This window comes from Anas platyrhynchos, chromosome 27, assembly GCF_047663525.1.
Source record: "Anas platyrhynchos isolate ZD024472 breed Pekin duck chromosome 27, IASCAAS_PekinDuck_T2T, whole genome shotgun sequence".
Classification (NCBI taxonomy): Eukaryota; Metazoa; Chordata; class Aves; order Anseriformes; family Anatidae; genus Anas; species Anas platyrhynchos.
In genome coordinates, this window is record NC_092613.1 from 7,375,816 (window position 1) to 7,396,772 (window position 20,957).

Consider the following 20,957-nt stretch of genomic DNA (forward strand, 5'->3'; position numbering starts at 1 on the left):
ATCTTAGGGCCGGGCGGGGCGGGTGCTGAGGGGAAAAGGGGGGGGGGGGCGGTGAGCACTGGCCCCGGGCTCTGTGTGTGTGTGAGGGGGGCACCTAACGGGGCGCGGGGTCCCCGCCTGACACCGGAGCTGGGCTGCGGGGTGTTGAGGGGCCCGAGCGGTGAGCGCTGAGCTCTGAGGGCGGCCCCCGCCGCGCTCCGCCTCTTTCCCGGCGTCCCCCCTGTGGCGGCGGCCATGGCGGACGGCGGCGGCACCGGGACGGGGACAGGGACCGGGAGCGGGCGGGGGCCGCCGTGTCCCGGGGCGGCCGCGGCGCTGAGGCGCTGGGAGCAGCTGAGGCGGAGGGCGGCGGCGGCGGCGCCTTGGGCTCGGGGGCTGCTGGCCGCGGCCGCCGGGCTCGGGCTGCTGTACGCCCTGCTGCGCCTGCCGCTGCGCCTCCGCGACGGGCTGGCCGCCGGTGAGAGCCGGGGGGGAGCTGCCCGAGGGGGTCCTGTTGGGGTTTGACACCGGCCCCGGTGGGATTTTACACCGATTTTTTGTTGGGGGGGTCGCGTTGAAGCCTGTCAGCCGTCACGGTGACGGAGCGGCGGGAATAAGTTAAAAGGGCTCTCCGTTAAAGTAACCCGATCCGTGAGGCGATGTGGGCTGCGCCGCGTTTGTGTGGCGCTTCACGCGGTGTTTAATAAAAAGCTCCTTGTGGTTTTCGCTTCTACTCATTGTTTGTTTTTGTATCTCTTCGCAGTGACTGTGTTCTTAAGCACTTTGACTCCAAAGTTCTACTTTGCCCTCACAGTGACCTCCTCTTTCATATCTGGGCTGATATTTGTAAGTAGCGCGCTGTGCCCCGCTCCTGGGACAAACCCAGCGCCTCCGAGGTGCTTTGGCTAAGGGGAAAGGCAGCAGGCTGCTGTCGGACTCTAGAGGGTGCCTTTGTACTACAAAGGAGCTTGCTGCCGAGCATCTTTTCAGTTTTATTACAAGTACCCTTTTACTGTGCATCTTGTATGCTTAGGTGAATCTGAGGAAAATAACTTGAATCTGTTTTAAGGAACTCAGGCTTCTTTTAGCTGTCCATTTCGTGCTTTGTTATTTGGGATTAATTTTGTAAAGTGAAAAAGCTATGTCCACGTTGTGCCTGCGGGTGCAATTTCCCTGTACAGCACTGGTGTATAAGATCAAGGCACTTTCTGAAAGGGTTTAGGAGTTATCCTAACAACCTGGGGGGAGAGTGATATGATTAGGCTAATATTTATGTTTTTTTCCAATCTCTTCTATGTTATGGGGGTAATTCCACATGACAAGACAGGCCCAAAACAGATAATTAGTATTAATTTGTATGTAGATCGGTCCTGTCTGTAATAATTTGCAAGGGGATGTCCTCGTTCTGTGCAATTTACTTTTCATCTCTGATGTTTATGTTGAAAGGGTGTTCCCTAAGGAAATTTCTGATGCTTTTCTCTCCCATAACAGGTATTTGAGTGGTGGCATTTCCGAAAATATGGCACCTCTTTCATCGAGCAGGTATCTGTGAGTCATCTGAGGCCCCTCATTGGTGGTGTGGAAAACAGCCCTCCAGCACCAGCAGCGTTCTCAGTTGGAGAGAATGAGGCAAACAGGCAGAATATGCCAGGTGATTGTTAATGTGTCCCAACAGCTTTCATTAAGCTTGCAGGCGACTGGTTCAAATGAGTTGAGTTTTAAATGGCTTTGACTCAGCATTAGTGCTTGTAGCAGCTGGGGAAAGGCCTCTGCCTTACAATGCGTTTTATTAATACGATAAAAGAAATCAAGTGATAATGTATCTTTGATCTAAAACATTCATTATTAAAAACATCATCTAGAAAATATCTCACACGTTCAGCTAAAACTGTTTAAGGAACATTAGGTATTAGCTATTCTAAACATGTGCAAGGTAATATTGCTTGAATGTAAAAGGCACTCTTTAATCTTTCCCACATGTGCTTTTGTACCACAACAATGGTGGGGAGCAAAAATATTTAAGTGATAGGAGAAATTCAGGGAGATTATAAAGATTATATGATTGTGCTCAGGTCAAATAAACCTAAGATAAAAATTGCTTTTTAAAGTAAGATTGCATTTGCATTACTGCATTTTAAATCAAGGTGGTAATATTTCTGCTCTTAACTCAGTAAATACTTTCTTTTCAGAGTGCAAGGTGTGGCGAAATCCTCTTAATCTTTTCAGAGGGGCAGAGTATAGCAGGTATTAACTATCTTACTTTCCATTGTACGCTTTTAAAATTAACTGGGAGCATACACATGACTTCTCTGCAGGGCTTGAACTAGTAATATTGGGAGACAGCTGAAACCTGTGAGATTATAGGGGTGATTGATGCCAATCTTGTGTTTAAAAGGCACCTCTCCAAGCTTTGGCAGTTTCAATGTTAAGAATGCAAATATTATTGTAAATATCATCATTTATTTGAGAGTAAAGTAGGAGAAAAGTATTCCCGGAATTATTTTCATCTTCTTTCAAAAACTATGAAAGTCATGATCTTACAGCTGTTACTGTTTTATTCAGAGGCTGAGACTGATTCCGAATCTTAAATGTCTCTTATTAAACAGATACAACTGTATTTAAGTCTCCTAGTGTTATTTTGTAGAAAAAGCTGCTTCATAGGAAGCCGTTTTTCAAGTTGATTAGGACTTCAGCCTCAAAAAGACTTTCCTTCTGCAGGAAGCCTGCTGGGAAACTGTTAAGATTATGGAACAGGAGCACTTGAAAACTTCTGATTAGTAACTCCAGTCTTTTATTAATAATAATAATAAAATCTGCACTAGCTTGTTGTTAAGTACATCAGATATCCTCCTTTGCATCAGCAATGCATCTTACTGAACTTTCTCCCATTGAAAGATACACGTGGGTGACTGGGAAGGAGCCCCTTACATACTATGACATGAATTTGTCTGCTCAAGACCATCAGAACTTTTTCACGTGTGACACAGATGCCCTCCGGCCTTCAGATACAGGTACCAGTGTCGTATGCACAAGACACATAACAGTTGGAGTGTGTAAAGTGGCTATATTTAATACGCTTCAAGGTAGTGCAAGCTGTCATGTCAAATATTTTCTGCAATAGCCTTTCTCTACTATCTAGGAGCTTTAATAGGTGGTGTCAGAGAAAAGACGTTTTTTACTTTGTGCTTTATCTAAGACTATCAGGATCCTGACATGTTTTAAGGTCTCACGCTTTTTAAATAATTAACAACCTGATGTTGAGAATACTGTTCAGGTTTTCAGTAACCAATGAAGTGGTCTTATTTGAACTACAATAATGAATAGTGCAGTCTCCATTGTTTTGTCATTGTATTCCAAATGTTTAGTGCAGAGTATGCTCTCTACCTGGTTATTGTCAGACTAGGTGTTAGCTATTACCAATTTGTCAAGTTCCGGAAGCATTACGCGTCAGCTAGCTGTGACATGTTTGATATGAATGATGTGTTTTTGTTTCACAAATGGAGTGTATTGTCTCGCTTACGAAGCCAAGACTAATATTTTGTTTCCAAAAGAAAACTCAAACATTTTTCCATGGTGTTCTTGCTGGACAGCAGAAGGTTTTGTTCCAAAAGAAACATGTATAGATTCCTCAATTTTCTTATCATACTTTGAGATAGGCCAGATATGTAATTCCACGAACGTAAGGTTTTGGACTTATTTCAGAACTGTTACTTGGTGTGAAAGCTGTTAGTTCTGCACTGAAAATGGTAGCTATAAGTAAGTTGAGTGTTTTTTGCTAGAAACTGGCTTCCAGTTTGGGATTCCCATTCTTCCCTAATGGAAGAATAGTGGGGGAAGGTTTAGGGATAGATTTCACCCTTTTTAGTTGCTTCCTGTAACGCTTTCTAATAAGGTGGTAATATAGTGTATATTGAATTGGCTTTGCCATCTGGCTACGCCACTCTGATATGCTTTGTAAATTTAGAAAAAAGCTGTTTAACCCTTTATTATCTGGCAGCTGTCTCAATACTGAAGCATTTTATGCGTATTTCATACTTAAAGTATGCCTGTGCAACACAGCGCTTACCTCTACCATTGTTTCTTTGAAGCTCTGTTTGAAAGCTTAAATTAAAATTCTGTGCAGGTCTGTGCAAGAACCTGTGTTTAATGATCACTCCTGCCAAGCTTTCAACAAGTCTTGGGAAATGTTTCCAAAATCTGTAGCAATTTAGAAATTGTACATCTGTCTGGTTATGTAAGCTGTCTTTGCTTCTCAGTGTAGGAGTTTTCAAATGGTCAGTGAATAATCTTCCTGATGGTGTTGCTATCTCAGATTAGGTTTGTGACATGAGAAGGTTCTGCTGCTTTTGGTAGAAGCTCTTGCAGGAGTTAAAACTTTTATTTAGTATTACCTACAACAGTTACACAGAAAACAGGAATTTGCAAAGTAGAAGTCGGTGTTAATGCAGAATTGAGACTTGAGCAGCCAGTATTGCCTCGCCTTTTCTGCTTTGCTACCAGCTGTTTCCCCAGCCTGTCTGTGTCTCACCAGTCTTTAAATGTTTTTGCAACAGTAATGCAGAAAGCATGGCGAGAGAGAAACCCTCAAGCCCGGATTAAAGCTGCGTATCAGGCTTTAGAGTTGAACAATGAGTAAGTTTAGAGTATAAGATCATTTGCTTTGTTTCTAATCTGTAAGAATAAATGGATTCATGTTGAGCTCACTGTCAGTGTCTTCTAATAATAATTAGCAAAGTTCTGCACAGCTGAAGGAGGTTTTCTGAGTGTGAGAATTACACACATGGATGTAAGTTACATTCAAGTATTGAACTATTTTAAATTTTAAAATAGTTTTTGTTCTCCACTTTTATTAGAAAAGATTCCATAGCAATAACAAAGGAGAAATCTTATACTGAAGTGGAAGAGTCTAAATTGAATATGAGATCATACGTGTGTCAGTGGTGGCATTGTGGTAACGCTGTATTTGAGGTTCATAGATGCCATTCCTGTAAGGGATTTAAAAATACTCATACAACATAAATGAAAGAATCCAATGCACTTCTCTGATCCATTTCTTTATGTACTCTGGCTGCTTTTGTGTAATTAGGTCTATCTACTGGATAGAGCTACTAATTTTAACATTACTCAGTTAATAATCTGGCAGTTTAATATTGTCAATGTTTAGATACTTAACGTACGTGAAAACTCCCTGTTTCTGATTCTTCTATACTTATTCAAAAATAGTGAATTTTGTCCCTCCAAATGATCCGTGGCTTTTTTCCTTATTACAGTTGTGCCACTGCATATGTTCTTCTAGCAGAGGAAGAAGCAACAACTATTGTAGATGCTGAGAAGTACTTTAAGCAGGCTCTGAAAGCAGGAGAAATGATTTACAGAAAGTCTCAGAACTGCCATTCCCAAAGTCCACAGCATGAAGCACAGCTGAGTAAGCACTTTTAAATCAAAAACTTATTTTTGTGTGAGCAGAAACATACAACTAAATTAATAATTAGCGATTCTAGTTTGCTTTTCAATTCAGTGAGGCACTTCCTGCTGTTTTAGTATGCTTATGCATGTGCTCTATGATCTTATGTAGTACCCAAATGCATCTAGAAAGTGGCAGTTGTGCTGTGTATTCATCACAGGTTGTCTTGCTGAGGCTGGATGCGTTACTGTCTTGGAAAGCAGGATAGGTAGAGCAGGCTAATGGAACAAGTAGTATTTGGCCATAGCATCTTCTGTTTTTACACCACTGATTTGGAAAAAAAAAATATTATTTAGCCTATTTAAAAGTTTCTGGGATTAGTCTAGACAGGCTTTGGTTGGGACAGCAGTAGTGATTATGTTTTGCTTTTACATATGTTTAGGAAGAAGGTTGTGGGATTTTTGTTGTGTTTCTGGGAGAGGAAGAGTAAAGGGTTAAAACTGATAGATTGTTTTCCTCTTTTTCATCAGGAAGAGACACCAATGTACTGGTGTATGTGAAAAGAAGACTAGCTATGTGTGCAAGAAAACTTGGAAGAATACGAGAAGCAGTCAAAATGATGAGAGATGTGAGTACTTAGAAAAAAAAATGGGAGCAACTCCTATTGTTTTCAGCCACATCGTTCAAACTGTTGGTTTAAAATCCTTTTGTAGGCATCATAGTAAATCTAATTGAATTATTTCCCAGTGAGATTTGCACATCACGATTTATGATTTTTTTGAAAAGTTTTTTTTTTTTTTATTTATCATATCTGAGGTTCAAATTTTTGTTATATAATGTCGTAAGTTCAAAGCTCTGTTGTCCAGTTTCCTTTGTGCTTGGCTTAACAACTAACCTGTCAAAACAGCCAGCTTTATGCGTCCTCCTAATTTTTCTTTCACTTGCCAAAGATTTATCATAGGCTGTTTTTACATGGGAAAGTGTTACTGACCAAATCAACCCACTGTGGGAGATACGCAAATCTGGGCTGAGAGCATGTTTTGTGAACCTTGGTATATGTATTTTCTAGTAGGTGAATAGAGGAAAAACCTGGTGACTGTAAGGTAGAAATAATGCAATACTTTTCATGTCGTTTACACGCCACTTCCAAATGCTAGAAGAGAAAAGAACATTGAAAAAGCTTAAATTATCATGCTGATTTTCTATTAAATATTTCTGGGATTCAAGTGAAAATCCGTATGTGCCTAATTTATTTCTCTTTACTCATTTGCAGTTAATGAAAGAGTTTCCACTTCTCAGCATGCTGAATATTCACGAAAACCTCCTGGAGGCGCTACTGGAGTTACAGGCTTACGCAGATGTCCAGGCAGTTTTAGCAAAGTATGATGGTAAGTGATATACTGGGAAATACTGGTGGCTTTGTGTGAGTGCATAGGTGAACTGGCAAGGTTTGCCTGTCCGAAAGCAGACGTCTAACCAGTATCTCAGCTCTTTGACTTAGATTCCCTTCATCAGCAACAAGTAGGTGTTTCCAGAGCGTGGGTTGTTTCTTTTTATTTTGAATTGTGAGCTCAAATGTAGGTGACTTACAACCCATGCACACCTTTTATGTTAAGTTAACACTAATTCATAAAGATATCTTGGAGCTCACTTTGCCTCAGCTCAAGGATTATTTTAATTTTTAATCTCTTCTGCATCCATGGTTATGCCTAATTTCATCAGCCTTTCTCAGTTAGCACATGGCCTCCTAAGTAATTGATGTAAATAGGCTGAAAAAGGTAGTCTTCCCTTCTGTTGTGTTCCAGTCTTGGCCTCAAGATTCTGTAATAGTGAGGCTGCTTGCCAGAGATTAGTGACATACAAGCATGCTGCTTGCCAGAGATTAGTGGTATACAAGCTCTCGTTCATTAAGTGGCAGTGGTTTGCTTTCACTTTGCATCTGGAGTAATACATTTCAGGTGTTGTACGAGTCTAGAGAAAGGCTAATAAAGTATATCCTTACTTCCTTACTGTCCTCAGAGTTCTGTCACCTAGATAATGCCCACATCATTAGTGTACAAATTGCTGCTGTCAAATCTGTCCATTAAATCATCTCTAAAATGGAGGAACATGGAAGCAGGATGTTTTTGGCAATTGTTCAATGCCCTTAAGGAGTCGATATGTCCTCTCTTGTGTTTCTGTTCTTTATAGCTTCAGGGAATAAAAAAAAATATGTTCTTGTCAAAATTCTGTGCCCATTTTATGTGGTCACGCTAGCTCCCAGTTTCTTTTATTTGATCATCTATGTTCTTCTGTGTGGGTTTTTATTAATTTAACGAACATTTGCTTTTTTTTCCTGGTACTTTTTTATCTTAGCATCAAAAATTGTGACACTTTTCTTAAGAAAAGGTTTCTGATTTTTTTCTAAGCATCTGGAAAAATGAGTATGAACTTCAAACTCTCCATAGCCTCCCTGTGTTTTGCTTGACACGACAGCCAGACTTCTAGTAAGTGATGGACAAGCCCAGGATGGGATTTACAAAAAAAGCAAGAGCCATCTGACTATACACAACATGGTACTTGGGAATTAGACCCCAGACTTTGTCTGCTTTTAAAGTAAACTTGTACCGTGGAGTGCTAACATTCTAATCTATAATTGTCAACTCAAACTTGGCCTCAGATGTTCTATAAAACCTACAACTAATAGAATTTTTTCCTATGCAACTGGAAAAGAATGGAAATTGTGTTCTCATTAAAATTTGTCTACCTGTCTGTAATGTAATATTTTTTTGGTCGGCTTCTAGTCAGTCTCTCAGTATTTTGTAAAACTCCATGTTAATGTTGCAAAATTAGGTAAAGATTGGAGGCTTATTTTAAACCTTTGTGGGTTAATACAGGACAAGCACACTGTTCTTAAGTGTATACACACGTTTCTCTTTGAATTCAGTTTCAGTGTTTTGCTTTGTTTTAGTCTCTTTACCATCTAACTACAGCTCTGAGTTTTTATCTGACTGGTGACCAGAAAGAAGACTTGTGCACAGAAATTCAAAGTTTCTAATCAAAGCTGAAATGTTTCAGATGTTACATTTATTGTATGGTGTACCAAAATAAAAATCTCAAAGCTCAGAGGAAATGGATTTGCAAATGTTTGTCTTGCCTTAAAATCTTACAGCCCAATTGTTTTATTTTATCATAGATATTAGTCTTCCAAAATCAGCAGCCATATGTTACACAGCAGCCCTGTTAAAAGCCAGAGCTGTTTCAGAAAGGTAAGCAAGCACAACTGTGAAAACAGTGGTTTGTTGCTAATCTTGGGTCACGCTGCAAAATACGAATTTAAAAGGTCAAAATCCAATACGTAACATTTTTATTTCTAATATCAATTTGTGCATATTTTAATATGCATGTCGTTATGTATAATAATTAGCTGTATAGTTTTGTATAGTTAAGCATAATTTAAGGTTTATTTTAATCATCCATAGAGTTAATACAGGTGAAGGTATTTTTTTGAAGACCAATGTGCATGTGTGCCTTTGTATAAATGTTGTTTTCAGTATCTTGCTTGTGGCATTCATCAGTTCTTTAATTTGTGGACTGGGTGATAGGTAATTGTGGTGGGTTTTGTGGCATTTCACTTTCATTCTGATCCATTTATGCAGCTGATTTGAGCTTTAAGTCCTGCTAGCTGATATTCTATCAATCTTATGAAAGACTTGGGCACTCAATCACTTGGGTAATTGACATGAAATTTCAAGAAGTTTGACATATCTTTGTCATATGGGCTTGGATGACAGTCAAGATACCTAAATTAGCATGAATGTTTGTCTCCTAGAAGCATTTATCTATCTTGATGAATCAGTCAATTTTTAATGAACTCCAAGCTTATAAAGAAAATAAACATCTGGATGGCTTTTATTATTTATTACTTTTGTTCAATACGAATTTTCCTCTTTAGGTTCTCCCCAGAAACTGCCTCCAAAAGAGGGCTTAGTACAGCAGAAATAAATGCCGTGGAAGCAATTCACAGAGCTGTGGAATTTAACCCTCATGTTCCAAAGGTAAGAGTATTTTATTTGCTATTGGACCACGTTATTGTTTTCTAAAAGAACTCATATTATGTTAACATCTTGTTTGAGCCTTTTTAGCCTCATGTTTCCCTGAAGTTGATTATAATTCTGGCGCTTGAGTTATTAAACCATCTAGTATTTATATCATAAAGGTTTGGTTGCTAGAATTAGTTTTTTGTAATAGCTTATGTTCTAGTAGTGTTGTTTAAAAAAAAAAAAAAAAAGTTGTCTAATCTGTTGGAAAATCTAGTAATGTGTTACTGAGGGCCTGCTGTTGGGTAAGGGCAAATATTAACAAATACAAATTTAGGCATTTAAAATCCCTGAGCCAAGTTAAGTTCACCAAACAATGACCACTCATAGTATTGCAAAATACTTAGATGTTATGCTTAGAGGTAAGGCTGCGGTACTCTGGTTAGTGGTAGATCTGTCACTTACTCTTTGTTTTTAAACAAGAATAAGAATCAGTACTTCTACGTTTAACGTCGTTACGTGAAGTGGCCAAGGTGTGGATTCCACTGAGCATAGTGTGAAAATAAAATTCTATGTGGCTTTTTACTGTACTAGCAATATCTATGTGTTCAGTTTGAAACCTTGAATGCAGAAGGTTGGCTTAGTTCTGGACCTAATCCTCTGCAAATGATCGTGGAGTCCGGATGACTATTGCTATGAAGGCTCGAATTATCCAACCACTCTGTTCTGTCTGCCTGTCCAATCCAATAGAATGTGCACTGGGGAAGCTAATTGCTGGGAGAAATTGCTGCTTGTTTGCATGACTGATCAAGAGCGTAGCAAGTTCATTTCAGACAGTCTCAGACAGATTTTTCTTTTGCCTCTGCCTTTAGGGGAAGAAGATTATAACGCATTATCATCGTCTAAAAGTTTTTTTAAGTTTTGTTTGTCCTTCAGTTATTTCAGGAGTCTCATACACCTTTTTAAAGAAGTTAGATATAATTTCAGACAGGCTGTTTGCAAAATATGCTCAGTAGTTTTACAAACAATTGTGGAAACTGAATCCAGGTTCCAGTAATTTGATCTTCCCTTCTAATTGTATCTGTCCGGTTTTCTTGGTGAGTTTTTTATTACGATGTTACCTTGAAACACTACTTTATTAGACTGCATGGCAGAATTTTATTGAGAACTCCACGGAGTTCTGAAATTCTCCCAGTCAAATAATAAAAAGGCAGAGAGGAAGGTTACAAACAAGTGCAATAGCATGCCTAGGAGATTGCAGTGGGCTATCAGGGAAGAAAAACTGGTTTTTGAATTTGCAATCTGTTCTGATCCATAGGCTGAAAATAAATGAACTTAGAAAGTAGAAATCCCTTTGCTCCTGTATCCAATGAAAGTGGTTTTCTTTACACATAACATTTTGCATAAGGAAAAGGGTGTCTTTTTCTCTTTGCTCTCAGTTATGGTTTTCAAAGGATGGGTTTTGTTTGGAAAGTAAGGAAAGCATTTTCTAGTGCTAGAAAAATGGTGCTCTAAAGCCATTTCCAATTAGAGATCTGTAACTGCATTATGATAATGTGTGAAATACTCATTTCCAATCATCTTCTGAGTATCTTCTAAATTTTTATTGGGTAGAATGACTTTCTGAAATCTGAGGAAAACAAAACAAAACAAAAAACCCAACATTTTCAGTGCTAATACCTTGACTGTTTTATGGTTAAGTATGGACATTAAAACCTTCCAGATTCTGGAATTTTGCTGGTTATGTAGTAACATTTGGGTGTTACAGATGACCACCCAAACATAGAGTTTAGCATCAGGATGTTGTGGCAATACTTGCAGTGGGGCTTCATCATGACTTTGTATTCCCTTAAAGTGGTTAGGGCTATTGAAAACTGGGCACTGGGGAGAGATGAGGAGTCAGGTCAAAGGGCAGATATTTGAGACCATTTTCCCACAGCAGCCCTGTGTGAGTGATCCTTTACTGTGTTAAAAAAAAAAAATGAAGAAGATTAGAGGGGATTAGCAAGAATATTACCCTCCAGAGTGTGGGCCCAAGGCACTAAGAGAAAAACCTAGCCAGGCAGTAAATGTGCTTTATTTGGCCGGGGCACAACCCCTACTACATTCCTTCAAGAATCTGAATGGGAAAAGTTAAGTCCTCAAAATGGATTAGTAAATAATCTCATAGTTTGTGGCATCTGCTGAAATAAATCGGTGAGTTAGCTGCATTCTTACACTTTGGGAGACAGTCAAAGGAATTGCCAGCTACATTGATCAAAGATGTGGATTAGCTTTGGCTGTTACTGAATGAGACACTGTATGCTGGGAGAAACCAACCCACAGGTACATACTAGAGCTGAAACCATCAATTCTTTCAAAAATACTCATCTGCTTTTTAAAGTGAAGTTCAAAAGGAATATCTCTCTTTTTTAATACAATGTGAAGAAGCAAAATTGCATGTCCTATGCTTCAAGGAAAATGGAAAATCCTTGTGTTCTTTAACCCTTCTGTGCATCACATTCTGCTGATGTGGGGAAAAGTTGGAACTGAAAAAAAATGAAAGCAGAGATTCTTTGTGATAGCACTGAAAAACCACATTAAAATAAGACTTTGGGGTTAGCTTTTTATGCTTCCTTTGGTTAGCATACTGATGCTTTCTGATTCGCTGCTGATACTTGGGAGCTAACAAATATTTATCCTCCTACCTTGACACTTGCACTGCTAAAATGATCAGCACAAATACGATTTTTATATTAGCCTAAACTTGTAGTTCATTGCTATTGTACATGTATCATTATACTTTGTGTATATTCCACAAGAATTTTTTTTGCCTTGACATAGGTGCTTTTTTCTGATACTGTACGTATGAAAACCCCGGTTTGAGCCTATGCTGATGTGACTTGCTGCTTTTCACTTGCTGTGAAAATGAATGCTGCCTGACTGGTGTCAGGATTGAGCTGTGTTACCAGCAGGTAGAAGCTGGTCTTTGTGTGGTGCTCACCTATGCCTCAAGCGATCCTGTTTCACAATTAGTAAGGATTTTGGAATATCCTATGTAACCAGGTGTGCTTTCTTTTTTTTTTTTTTTTTTTTTTTTTTACTTTCAGTACTTACTAGAAATGAAAAGTTTGGTTCTACCTCCAGAGCATATCCTGAAACGAGGGGACAGTGAGGCAGTAGCATATGCCTTTTTTCATCTCCAGCACTGGAAGAGAATAGAAGGGGCTCTAAATCTGCTGCACTGTACATGGGAGGGCAGTAAGTATCTCTCCTTTTTTTGCTGTACAATAGGCTAATCTCTGCCTTTTATTCACCTCAATCACAATCGGTTTTGTTTGTGAGAATCTGATCGCTCGATTCAGATACAGATCTAATGTCATTCGCTCTTTTTCAGCATTTAGGATGATCCCGTACCCACTAGAGAAAGGTCATCTTTTCTATCCCTATCCAAGTTGCACAGAAACAGCAGACAGAGAACTGTTGCCAAGTAAGTGGTTTATAAGCGGTAATGATAATAAAACATAACTGAAGGATGTGTTCAATTTGTGCTGTTCTTTATTTACTTTACAATGTTTTTTAGTTAAGAGCTTCCCTTGAAGGGGATTCAGCTATTTGTTGATGTCCCTCCCAAACGGTCCTTAAGCATATCACAGGTGTGTAGGCCAAACATTAGCTTGGTTCTGTAAAAACATCATGGCTTCTTCAAAGATAAAGTCTGCGTGTGGTACTGTCAGCCTACATTTGGCAATTTTTAACAGCAACTAAACGGACCAGTTCTTTAAATTACTTACAAAATCCATGACTTTTAAAACTGTTGTAGAGGAGTTGTTTCCTTTTAGCAAGGAGGGAATGCTTGTTTTCAGTCCTGCATTCAGGTATCTAGCAGAATGTGTTTGTGATCCTTCAGAGAATCTTCACAGGATGTTATTTTGTTTTCTGTCACTAATTCAGTGATACATACTAATCTGTTGGACACTACGCTTCTTGGAAATTTTTATCCATTTAGATCATTTTATAGATTTATACTAACACTGAAAAGTAAGTCTTCTCCAAATGTCCAGTACTTTGAGATTACTTCATGGAAGTATGAACCTGCAAGTTTTATTGCTTTGGTAAGGCAACCTGAAAATAAACCATTAATGCCTATGCTCATCATACTTAGAAAAATAGCATTAATATAAATTAGAATTGGACCCTTTATTGTACATGCTAATAGAATTCCTTTTGTGAAGAAACACAAGTCCCGCAGGACTGGAAAGAGCTACTGCAAAAGCCCCATCAGACCCACTGAGACCACAGCTGTGGAAAGCAAAACTGCACATACGTGTTTCTATTTAACAAACTTGAAGTTATATTTAAAATGTGTAATTTAAATTTGCCCCCAGACTGCTTTAAATTACTCGTTTCTCACTTACGCAGGATATTGCAGAAGGAATTCCTCGGTTAGTGACTAACCCTAACTTGTAGACTTCTCAGAATAATTAAACACCAACACATGCAGATATTTCAACACGATCATTCACACATTCCTGATATGTTTTAAATATAAAACTACCCATAAATAAAATCATCTTAACACTTTTATTGCAGTACTTCCTCAAGAAATCTTGATACTTTACTTTAAATAGATAAATTTAAAACATTATGTTGGCCATATTAATAATGCAAAAATCCTGGATTGATCTGACTAGTGACAATTCCCAAATGGCTGTAAACGTATGGAGTTTTGTTGTCCTTACCTATTTTGGATTTGATTGTAGCTAACAAATGTAGGAAAAACTAGCGCAAAAGGAATCCTTCCAGCTTAGGTTATGGCTTTCTTTACATTGTGTATCTCTGTGTTTTAAAAATCAGGTGAGATTCTACATTCTATGAGAGCATGACATTTATTCCTTAGTAGACAAAGTAATTTCTTTGATTTTTCAAGTAAAGACTGTGTTGCTGTCGTACTGTATCGTGGCATAGTAGGGCTGATTGTCTGTTAATGAGTGAACTGATAATCTCTGGGATATCATTAAACATCTCTGACTAGATAGAACTCCAAATGCTCTGCCTAGTTGTGCTCCAAAATCATACACTTAAAAGCAAAACAGAACCTCAATACTCTGCCACTTATGAATTGCAATAGCACAAGTCACTTTTGTTGGGCTTGCTTTTATAATGATAACTTCCCTTACGTGCCAACATTCAGAACCAGTAACTGAGGATTCGTCTTCAAACTTCAGTCTGTTGTGTATCAAAACCCTACAAGTACAAAATGTAAAACAAATACAGTGAGAATTAGTGCAATCGTGTTTTTGTATTTTCCAAAAAGATATACTTGAATTTTGAAGCTTTTGTTAGATTTTAAAACCAGCTTGTGAAGAAATATGCATCCCTTTCATAATTACCTATGTCTGTGGAAAGGTTTTTCTTCATTTAAAAACCATTCAAAATCACTGGGTGAAAGTCAGAGCTGCAGGTATTCACGGCTGGTAAGTAATTGCAAATTCACCAAGCAGGTCCTCAGCTAGCAACCAGTTGTAGTGTCTTGAGTGCTGAAAGCTCCATATGCCAGCCCCTTAGCCTTTCTAATCACCTTCTTGTGATTTTGTTACCGTAGATTGGAAATTGCAAGGAACTGCTATGTGGAGAATTTATAACCTCGTCCTGGTACTGTTTGCTTTGAGGTCTGCTCTGTCAGCTGCTCTGAAAAATTTACTGTAGTCTACCAACCAGAAATCTTTGAAAAGTATTAAGGAGCTACTTTGCATGGATATATAACATGGTGGTGGTTCTGTACATGCTGTGCATTTGATCTCACAGGAAGGGCAGATAACAGAGTTAATGCTTCAGGTGGTTGAAAACACCTGAATTGTTTAAAATGATCTTGGTAATTTTGACAGCCTGTGGATTGTGTAACTCTTCCCTCTGTCCTGTTAAAAGAGTACCAAAATCTAAGGCTGAAATGCTTCAGAAATAAATTCCGTGCAAGTGAAAAAGAAGGTTGGGAAGTGTACTGACTAATGATAAGTAAGATGCACCTTTGATATGGGGGGAAGATTTTTGAGAAGTTTGAATAAAGTCCTGGGACTTAATATGGGGTGCTGCACAATAGTCCTGATGCTGAATTTATGCATTCCGTAAGTCTGGAATTGAGCATAAGACTATGAAAATAATTCAGAAAACTGTCTTTGATTATCAAATGTCAATATTCTTATTTTTTTTTTTTCCTTTTCAGCATTTCACGAAGTCTCCGTTTACCCACAGAAGGAACTTCCCTTTTTCATCCACTTCACAGCAGGCCTGTGTTCCTTTTCAGCAATGCTTGCACTCCTTACACACCAGTTTCCTGAGCTGATGGTCATTTTTGCTAAAGCTGTAAGTATTGGCTCTGTCTTTTCTATGTTACCAACGTTTCCCATGTGTTTGTATTTTAAAAATCAAAGATGCCAGCTTCCATATCACAGACATTTGCCATGTTTTACTACATCTGTTCAGGGCTTGGTATAGGGCTTTTTAGCATGCTTCCTGCTTCCTTCTGCAGTATTACTGTTGGTTAAAAAAAAAAAAAAAAAAAAGCTGCTTGGACAGCTACTAGCTTTGCTAGTAATTCCAGTCTACAACATCCAAATCATGCAGGTCTGAGAGTGGGGCCCCGTCTCCACGTTTCTGTTGATCTTTATGTTAGAAAATGTAGTTGGACATGCCAGTGACAAATTTCAGTGCTGCTCATAATTGGCTGGATCCCTAGTAACTAGGGTCTAACTATCTGCTTGATTAATTCTGTAAGGACTGCATTAGCAAAGTTGTATGATTTCCAAAGAGATACAAGGTCAAATGTTATGCTAACAAAGAATTGCTTGGTGAAGTTCTCTCTGCTAGGTTTCTTGCACCAAAAAAAGACTTTGTACAAGTTAGTTGGCTTTATATAATGGCATTTTGAATGTCAATTGACATGCCCAAATGTGGGGAAAAAATCACAAGGTTTGGTCATTTGGCAGTGTATTTATTTAACATTCTGTAGGAAAGGATGGAGAGTGCTTGCTCAGCAGGAAAGATGATCAAGAAGCATGCATATTGCTGCATAATTCCACCAAGCAATTGACAGACAGGTGAAGGGTTTCTTGCCACTCACTGTTCTAGTTTCATACTGGCAAAAGTGGAAATTACATTGTTAGGTAAACAGAAAAGGAGTGAATTCTGTATTGATCCATTGAGATTGGCTGCTGAGAAGGACATTGTCTTCCAGTATTCTGCTATTCTAGAAAGAATGTTAAATTTTGTTCATGCTCTGACTAATAGTCTTCCTTATTAGGTTATTGTACTCTTGATTCTATTCTTGTTGTTTTCAGAACCATTCATAAAACTTGTAAGAAACAATATTCAGTATCAAACTCACACTTTCAATTTTATTCCTGGATTGCCTCAGATCCTTTGCAAGTTGTTTCTGTATTTTAGCTATAGATAGTGCTGTGGTGAATGCTAACACTTCATAAAACATTATGTCTTGTGCTTTGGAGGTATATGGCACCTAGATGAATTTTGATAGAATCTTCTAGGTTGGAAAAGACCTAAATCAAGAGGTCCAGCCATCATCCTGACTTTCTGAATCCCATCACTAAATTATGTCCCTGAGTGCCACATCCACGTCTCTTTAATACCTCCAGGGATGGGGACTCCACCACTTCTCTGGGCAGCCCCTTCCAGTGTTGACCAGTCTCTGAAGAAATTCTTCCTAAAAAGAATTTTGTACTGAAAACGGAAACTTCTGTTTAATGACACCCTGCTCTACCCAAGAGTACTGGGATAAAAATATGTGCTTTATCTAGTGTTATACCTGCAGGTAACTTCAGGGCTTTAAACTTTCTAAATGAAAATAAAACCCCTGTGTTTTTCATGATTTCAAGTACTATTTCATAACATTATGTTTTAACTTACTAAATATAATCATTTGAGATGATAAACTTCTGGACGGTAGATACTTGGAACGCTTTGGCCTTAGTGAAAAAGGGGTATAAAACAGATTTCTAGCAAATTTCTGGAGCTGTTGAATTTCAAGCAAATCTAACACATGGTTTTAAGAATGACAATTGAAAAGTATTGTGCGTATGGATGTTTTCACTGTAACTGATTTAAATACGACTACTTAGATTATATTTCAGTTGCTTCTTAAACTGTTGTTTCCAACAATTGAATCTAGTGAACTGCATGCCTCTAAACAGCTTTAAGAAGTTGAATACCTTTCTATTGACTTTAAAAGTCTGAGTTTACATATTTTCATTTGTTAGTGCTTGAGTTTGTTTCCTCCGTAATAAATCACAGGGTAAACCTTGGCAAATTGCTAAAAATATTCCAAGTGGCCAAAAATCACAATGAAGCATTTGCTAGTTCCAATGTATACAACCTAATACGCCATCAACAAAAGACTTTAGCACTGGCACCTACTCAGTTCAGCTCCCTCTGAAACTGATGGCAGCCCTTCCATCGTAGTCGCTGGTCCTGGAAGCAGGCGCCGGCGGGATTTGGGTGTTTTGTGCAGGTGGAAGGGTTTTAGGCACTAGGGACTGATGCTTGCAAAGTGCTGAGCATTTACTCATCTAGTTAGAGCCCACTGTGGCTTTATTAGTTCTCTTGCAACTCAAGTTTTAAGATGGGTCAGCTGTAGGAGGAGGGGAAGATGTGCCACGGGAGGCACTCAGGTGGTGACGGGGCAGAGAACCCATGATCTGCAAAAAGGCTGCAGGGGCTTCAGAGGGTGCTGTGGGGAAGGGCTCAGCCTTGCTTTGGTTCAGCTAAATTTGTGATCTCAGAGACACCGTTACTGACAGCCTGAGTCAGGTCAGTGGCTGTTGGGAATTCCCTTGGTAAGTGACAGAGGGGAGGAGGAACAGGAATGGATGACAGCAGTACGTCCAGCTCACTGAGCAAGCTGAAAAACACCTTCTGTCAAAACGAGATGAACGGATCTTGTTTCCATGCAGTATGAATTTTTATTTTTTTAATAATTGAGTAGGTGGACGGCTGGGTAGCTGTCTAGGATCTTGCAGTGGTGATGTTGCAAAGGTCCTTTTTGCAAAGTTCCTTGTTATGAACCGTGACAAAGGCACTGAGAAGCCTGCTGTCGAGAATACTGCAGACACAGTGGACAGAAGGTACCGTAAAGAGTCTGCTCAGAAGTTCCCGAAAACAACTAACGTGCTTAACTTAAGAACAAGTCAGTCCCATTTGTTTTTTTTAGTCCTAACCTTTTTTCCGATATACGCTACTGGAATAGACTGGTATTAGTTCATTTTGAAGCACTGAAAAAATACAGCAGTGTTCCAGTATCCTACTGAAAACACGTTCTTGTGCAGGGAATTGGACAAAGTCCTAAGACAATTCATGTTCCAAAGTATTTTGATATGGGTTGCTTGATATTTTCACAACAAAGAAAGAAGTCATGGGACTTAAATTAAAAATTGGCTAATTTTTATGATTGCAAGATAAGGAAAAAACATATTTCATCCTGGTTGTGCTGTAGCTCCCCATTAGAGGATTCTTTGCCCTTCTCCTGATAGCAGGCAGCTAGAGACAGAATATAGGACTAAACAGAGCCCAGTCTGGCAAGTCCTGTTTTCTGTGACAATCTGCTTTACTTTCTGAACAAATCCCCCTACCACTTTCCCCAAAGCTCATTAAGTGAGACTGGAGAATTAACTTTTTAGCCAGCTGCTGAACTTTTCATATTTATAAACACTTGAGTCTTTTGCTTATCTAAGAGAAAATGTGTATAGTTTGGAGATGTGCACTTCCCTGCCAATGTGTAATGAGTGGTTCTACACTTCATAGAAAAAAAGCCTGAAGTTTCCTGTCACAGCTGAGTGTCGATGCCAAGGGCAAAGGTTTCTTGCCTTGCTAATCTACATCTTAACTCATGCACTTAATGTGAAGGTGCCACACGCACGCAGGCAGGGAAGAAGCTAGCTGCGAGGAAAAGCTCCTGCGCTGTTGTGAATGTTATGTTTTAAAAGCCTTTTTAATGTAATATTTGAGGTTATGATAGAAGCCAGGAGGGCCAAAGTAAAACCCTCAAAGTAAATGAGTCCTGTCACTGCTGCCTCATGAAAAGAGGGTTTGTGTGAGGATAAGACGAGGCCCGGGGGGATGGGTTGAGAAGGTGCAGGGGAGCACGCGCCATTTGTTTTAGCTTAATCTTTATTTCTGGAACTGTTTAGATGGCATCTAGAATATGGATCCTGTCTGGAAGAATGGGCTGGTCTCGCTGGGTTGTCTGTTCAGTTTTTCCACGTTTGGATCGATGACCTGTAAATAATCCGTGCCTGAATACACAAGGCAATGCACTGCCCTCCTCCCCGTCTGGTTACTGACGGTGTGAGCGCGGGGCGCTGGCAGGGTGGCAGCACAGAAACGCCGTCCTAACGTGTCCTGCTTCTGCCTAGGTGCTGCGAGTGATTTGGCCCGTGAGTGCTCCCAGCGTGCTGGCCTCCGGCTGAGCCCTGGACGTCCCTGAGGTGAGTTGTGCTCAGAGCCGCAGCTTCCTGAAGAGGTTTCTATTTTTGTGGTCTTGGTTTTAAAGTCAGACACTTCTCTGCAGCAACACACTATGAGATAGAGGTTTTCTTTGCTCATATCTTGAGCCTATGAAAGGAAATTGGGTTTTGAACTTGAGCTCATTTATTGCTGTGATCTGTTTGTTCTTTTTTTCTAGTTCTTTGGGACTGTCCTTTTACCCTTCGCTATGGAAAACACCGAGGTCCTCGTGCTGCCCAGTCTGTGGCATCGGCTGGCTCCAGTTTGACCGGAGCATGCTTTCCACAACGCTTCGGTTTCATTGTTCCCACAAGTGTCCCTGCCAGCACCAACTGGGCATGGTTAGCTGACACCGAGGTGGGGAGGCAACAAAGAAAGTTGTGCTCTTCAAAGCGGTGTCTTTTACAGGCTTCCATGTTGGTAATGGTGCTTTCTGTATGAATATCTTCTTCGGTCTTGGCGTCTGTAGTCATCTATGAAAATAGCTTTTGTTGAGCAATAATCTCATTGCTCTCTTAATCGCTTGTACAACAGGAAGCTAATACTTCCTCTGTGAGAAATGAGAGAACACAAATTGAGCAGATGTTTTGAGCATTGACACTTCTTTCTCAGCTGCAGACGCACCAGATAACTGGCTTAGATTTAATTTTGTAAGCCTTTTTCAAAATATTTGTTAAGAGCAAAGTATGGCTCTGCTTTCTTTATTAAAATGTTACTTCTTAACGCACTGAGTTTCGTTGTATTCATAAGCTTCTGTTTTAATACAGATTATAGTGTACAAAGAAAGATTTGTTTCTTCTGTGTCCTGTAAGCTTGCGCTACACAAGGAAATTGTAGTATAAGCTCCTCTGTTTCATATTATCATTTCTTTAGATTTAATTGTACATCTTTTGTCTTTCAAATCCCTTTGCCTTGAAAAGCAGGATGATTTCTGAAACTGCCAAAAGTGATTGTGGTATGTGCACGGGAGTCTCGTTGGGAGACCTGAACTTTCAAGTGTTAGTCCAAAGAAAAAGTACTATCATTGTTGATATCAAGTCTTGAAGAGAACTGAGGTGTGG

General features: G+C 39.4%; 1 protein-coding gene across 1 annotated transcript; it reads left to right on the forward strand.

Moving 5' to 3' along the window:
* Window positions 1-179: 179 nt before the first annotated feature.
* On the forward strand, window positions 180-20,619 carry ST7L (suppression of tumorigenicity 7 like). The gene is made up of 16 exons (XM_013094020.5): window positions 180-457; window positions 743-825; window positions 1,471-1,630; window positions 2,169-2,223; window positions 2,875-2,990; window positions 4,533-4,611; window positions 5,250-5,404; window positions 5,914-6,011; window positions 6,657-6,771; window positions 8,559-8,631; window positions 9,318-9,420; window positions 12,492-12,642; window positions 12,779-12,871; window positions 15,605-15,744; window positions 19,806-19,877; window positions 20,075-20,619. The coding sequence occupies exons 1-15, from the start codon at window positions 235-237 to the stop codon at window positions 19,857-19,859; spliced, it is 1,698 nt and encodes a 565-aa protein (XP_012949474.2). The 5' UTR covers window positions 180-234; the 3' UTR covers window positions 19,860-19,877; window positions 20,075-20,619.
* Window positions 20,620-20,957: the final 338 nt, after the last annotated feature.